The 5,042-nt window shown below is 42.2% G+C and overlaps 1 protein-coding gene across 1 annotated transcript in view; it reads right to left on the bottom strand.

Annotated features, from left to right (window-relative positions):
* Positions 1 to 4,429, bottom strand: part of slc10a1 (solute carrier family 10 member 1) — a 5,458-nt gene extending 1,029 nt beyond the window's left edge. Inside the window, exons 1-3 of the mRNA XM_026998772.2 lie at positions 4,399 to 4,429; positions 2,950 to 3,211; positions 1 to 179 (exon numbers count right to left, since the gene is read on the bottom strand). The exon at positions 1 to 179 is cut by the window's left edge and continues 26 nt beyond it. Of these exons, the coding sequence (XP_026854573.2) occupies positions 1 to 179; positions 2,950 to 3,211; positions 4,399 to 4,429 (472 nt within the window). The remainder of the gene's footprint in view (positions 180 to 2,949; positions 3,212 to 4,398) is intronic.
* Positions 4,430 to 5,042: the final 613 nt, after the last annotated feature.

Below are 5,042 nucleotides of genomic sequence, written 5' to 3'. Positions count from 1 at the left end.
GTGCATAGTGTCTCATACCGAATCCAGCAGCACAGGGCAGTGTGGTCATGGCCAAAGCCACGATGATGCCGGTGTAGGGCACAGCGATGCTCACATCAGATAAGCCCTGGCTATAGAGGTACAGCAGGAGGGGCATGAGGCCCATTGCCAGTATTGTGGAGAAAGTGGTCATCACAAGACTGCAACAGTAGGACATGACCTCAGTCTGATGATACAACAGAACTACAAACACTGGGCACATGCCATCAAGCACTGGGCTTCAACACTGGTGTATTTAAACATAGAACTGGTTTTATTAGGACAAGAATCAATTCTACAGCATTTACATTATATTACAGCATTTAGCAGATGCTTTTATCCAAAGAGATTTACATATTTATCAGTATGACTGTATATATACTCAATGGGAATCAAAGCTCGATGTTTCTAGCACTATGTTCTATCTGCTCTAGAATGGCATTGCATTAATAGTTAGCCCGTTCCCCTTCAATTTTCATCCAGTGACAACATCCAAGGCAAGTCTTGTTGTACAGTCATGGCCAAACGCACAAATTTTGGTTTTCACATTTTGCTGCTTCAGTTTTTTTGCTGGCAATTTGTATTAACTTTAGATTGTGAAGAGTGATCAGATGAATTGCAATTAATTGCAAAGTCAATCTTTGCATGAAAATTAACATAACCACAAAAATTACTGCCAGCCACTGCATTTCAGCCCTGCCACAACATGGCCTGCTGACATCATTCCAGTGATCTTCTCATGGCAGCTGATATCACTCCATCATGCTGATTAGAAGAGCATTAAAAGGGTGGTGGTGCTTGAAGTTTTCATCTGTTTACCATGGTTACCTCCAAGGAAACATGTGCAAACACATCATTGCTTTTCATCAAAAGGGCTTCACAGGCAAACACATTGTTGCTTGTAAGATAGCACCTAAATCAACCATTTATCCAATCATCAAGAGCTTCAAGGAGAGAGGTTCAGTTGCAGGGAAGAAGGCTTCACGGCACCCAAGAAAGTCAAGAAAGAGCCAGGATGTAACTTTGAGCGGCAAGGAGGTGGACACATGCATAGAAGAGCGAGATTTATTATGAGTAAATCCAAACTCAGAGTCGGTATAACGGTCCAGGGTCATATTACCAACACGGAGAGTACAGGGATACATGATAACAAAACAAGGGCTAGAAGAAATGAAGGCAAACAGGAGTATCAGGCTATAACAAGACGTTAGGAAAGCTCGGGGCTAAGAAACACAAAGGTATGGAGTACAAACACAATGATTCAAAATTATATGTCTGCACGAGGGACAGATGTTGAAAATCAAAGGCGGGGTGGAGAAAACGAAACTATAGAACAGAATTAAAAAACAAGACAGGGGAAAACATGGAACATGGAAACTGGGAGGGACTGATCATGACACAGTACTGTCTCCTAAAGAGGATGCAACTACAGGATCAGGTCGTCACCAGTGCAGAACTTGCTCAGGAATGGCAGAAGGCAGGTGTGTGCGCATCTGCACGCACAGTGAGGCGAAGGCTTTTGGAGGATGGCTTGGTGTCAAGAAGGGCAGCAAAGAAGCCCCTTCTCACCAAGAAAAACATCAAGGACAGACTGACAGGAAGTATAGGGATTGGACTGCAGAGGACTGGGGTAAAGTTATTTGCTCTGTTGAAGCCCCCTTCAGACTGTTTGGGACATCTGGACAAATGATTGTCCGGAGAAGAAAAGGTGAGCGCTACCATGAGTCCTGTCATGCCAACAGTGAGGCATCCGGAGACCATTCATGTGTGGGGTTGCTTCTCATCCAAGGGAGTGGGTTTGCTCATAGTTTTGCCTAAGAACACTGCCACGAATAAGGAATGATTCAGGAGTAATTTGGTGATGAACAATGCTTTTACCAGCATGATGGAGCACCATGTCACAAGGCGAAAGTGATAACCAAGTGGCTTGGTGAACAAAACTAAGAAATTTTGGGTCCATGGCCAACTCCCCAGATCTCAATCCCATTGAGAACCTGTGGTCAATCCTCAAAAAGAGGGTAGACAAACAAAAAAACTGATCAACTCCAAGCACTGATTAGGCAAGAATGGGTTGTCATCCGTGAAGATTTTGCCCAGAATCTGGTGAATTGCTAAAGTCTTAAAAAAGGGTCAACACTGTAAATTGTGCTTCATTATACCATACAAACATATCTGATAAAAGGATCTAAAAAACTGAGGCAGTAAACATTGTGAAAACCCAAATCTGTCAGTCTCAAAACGTTTGACCACAACTGTAGGTTCAGTGCTAAGGGAAACCACAACTGAGTGTTAATATGGTGAGCATATGGTAAGTGGGTACATCATATATTGTAGCTACACTGAACTAAAGAGGATTGTTATGAAAAGATGCCCATGTATTCTTCCACCGCAAACCGGTCCCTATCAGCTATAACTCCTCCCTCATCCACTGATTATCACCAATGGCTGTTGCTTATGTTAGGACTCAGGAGTACCTACAGGTACCCCGCTGTCTGCCAGTAGTCTTCGTGCGCATTTTGCTAGTCTAAACCATAGTTTTCTAGTTCATCTTTAGCTGCACTTACTTTATTTTGGATTCATCTTACTATTACCTGTCTTCAACTCTAGTAGATTGTCTGTACATCTGTTAGACCTGAGGTCATATACTTATTTATTCAACTCTTGGGGAAAAAGCCTATCGCCTTTACACAACTCTAACTAAACTAAACAGACTTCTGTGACAAAGGGAGCAAGGTATAACCAATATCTCACTTTCTGCTTAGTTAGCAATATTTTTGGATATTCACTGGATAATTCACTGCGGTTTTGCTGTATATGTCACAGAAATCCAAACCAATATATCAAAGCCTTAACATTAGTATATTTAATGAGCTTTAGTGGTTTTCAAAGACTGTCAGATATGGACTTAGCAGTGTACTGACGGAGGAGTACCTGAGATTCACATCACCCTTGACTCCCAGGGTCAAGATGTTGGAGAGGTATCCACCCGGACAGCAGCCACAGGCCAGGACGGTGACAGCCTCCGCAGGGCTCAGCTGGAGCAATTTGGCCAGGGAGAAGGCCAAGAGAGGCATCACACCAGACTGAGCAACCACCGTCATCAACACCCATTTTGGTTTCAAGATGTGGGCCTTTATCTTGGACAACTCCATAGTGCAGCCCAGGCAAACCATGGCGATTAAGATCACCTTTGCTCATAGTCATGTTGTGGTTTCTAGATTTTTCACACATTCCAGTAATTTTAAGTACACTTTAAATAGAAAACAAAGATGCAGACTCAAGAATTAATTGAATTGAAGAGAATAGCTGGTCCAGTATTTATTTATGAGCTCAACGTTACATAGAAATGAGGCACATGGTCTGGAATACATCTGACTTATTGACTTATTGTCATTTTATTACCTCAATGTCACATGGTATTACAGTAGCGCAGATAACTCTACGCCTTATTCCCATCAAGTGTTCCCAAATCTTCTCTAAATGCAGGTTTTTTCTTTTGCTGAAATTAATTCCATTTGAATTCAACAGAAGATACTAAACTACAATTATCATGTCTCCCCCCTCTACAAAGTTGTTTTACACTTTGATTAAATATGGCCTGAATTTGCAGAGTTGTTACTGCAACTTGAGCTCTCTCATCTACCACTACACTCTCATTTCCCAGCAACCACATCCTCTGAAGTGTGCAGAGCAAGCTTCACAACACCGCGCCAGGCTTCACCTCATGAGAAATAGCGTTCCCACACAGCAAGCTACTGTAAGAGTCGCCAAGCGCCTTTATTTCACCGAGTGTCCTGCGCCATCAGGCCAGAAGGCTGTGATGATGAGCGATGTTGAAAAAGTGACAACACATTGTGAAACATATTTCTTTTCCAGGGCATTTCTGTAAAAATTGGATTAAAAAAAAAAGATTTGCAAACTTGCAACAGAAAAGTAACTCTTATGTTCAGCACCAAGAGCTTTGGCTTTGTCTAAATCTTGCATCATATGAACTGCTAACCTTATAATCATAAGAAAATAGATCTGTTTTCATAGATGTGGAATTTCAATGGCATCCTTACATTTGTATTGCACATGTTTATGCAAATTTTTATCAGATGCTACATTTAAGTTTGTCTTTGTAAACGGACTCTTTCATGTAATGATTCTGCTTGTGACATCAGTCAACGGTGGAGTGTTACATATTCCTGGGAACTACCATGCAGCGGGACCTCAAATGGGACAGACATAACATTGTCTTCTTGTGATGGCTCATCACTTCCTCCATCTTTGTCTGGCTTGATTCTGCATCTTCACATATCAACCGAAAGCTGCAGCAAGTAATGGGATGTGCAGAGAAAATCCTCGGCCTGCCGGTCCACCACCTGTGAAGACCTTTACTTTTGAAGGATGAGGAAGAAGGGGTGGACATCACGGCAAACCCCAGACACTCCGGTCACACGCTCCTTTCGCAGCTCCCGAGCGACAGCCTGAAAGACTTGGGCCAGCTGCAGCCTCTGCAGTTTCTCTCCCCAGGTTGTAATGCTCCTGAAGAAGGACAATCCTCACATCCTTCTGTTTTGATTAGTTGCACATGCACTTTATGGCACAGATTGCAATGTAAACAGCTGTATTTACTGTATTTACCATGTTGTTAGAACATACATGCATGCAGGCTAACATATTTATTGGACACATATATATTGCTAAGTGATACACACATTATACATTCATACATATGAAGCTGCCATGACTATGTTCTCAGAGTGATGATTAGTGTTTGGTTTATGCCATACACAAGTGCACTGAAAGTCCAAATGGGATTTTTTTTCCAAGAAAGGCTTTCTTGTTGCCACTCTTCCGTAAGGCCCAGCTTTTCCTGTCTCAGCTCTCTGTAGCTCCTTCAGAGTAACCTTCCATCTCACGGTTGCTTCTGATTATTGCTCTACTTAATCCGTTATTGACTTTTGATGATTGTGATGAAGGCGATTGTCATATTCTTCTCGTTTCTTAATAGTGGATTTACTGGTGCACCATTTTCAAAT

This window comes from Electrophorus electricus, chromosome 3 (assembly GCF_013358815.1).
Source record: "Electrophorus electricus isolate fEleEle1 chromosome 3, fEleEle1.pri, whole genome shotgun sequence".
Classification (NCBI taxonomy): domain Eukaryota; kingdom Metazoa; phylum Chordata; class Actinopteri; order Gymnotiformes; family Gymnotidae; genus Electrophorus; species Electrophorus electricus.
This window is presented reverse-complemented; position numbering and strand designations above follow the sequence as displayed.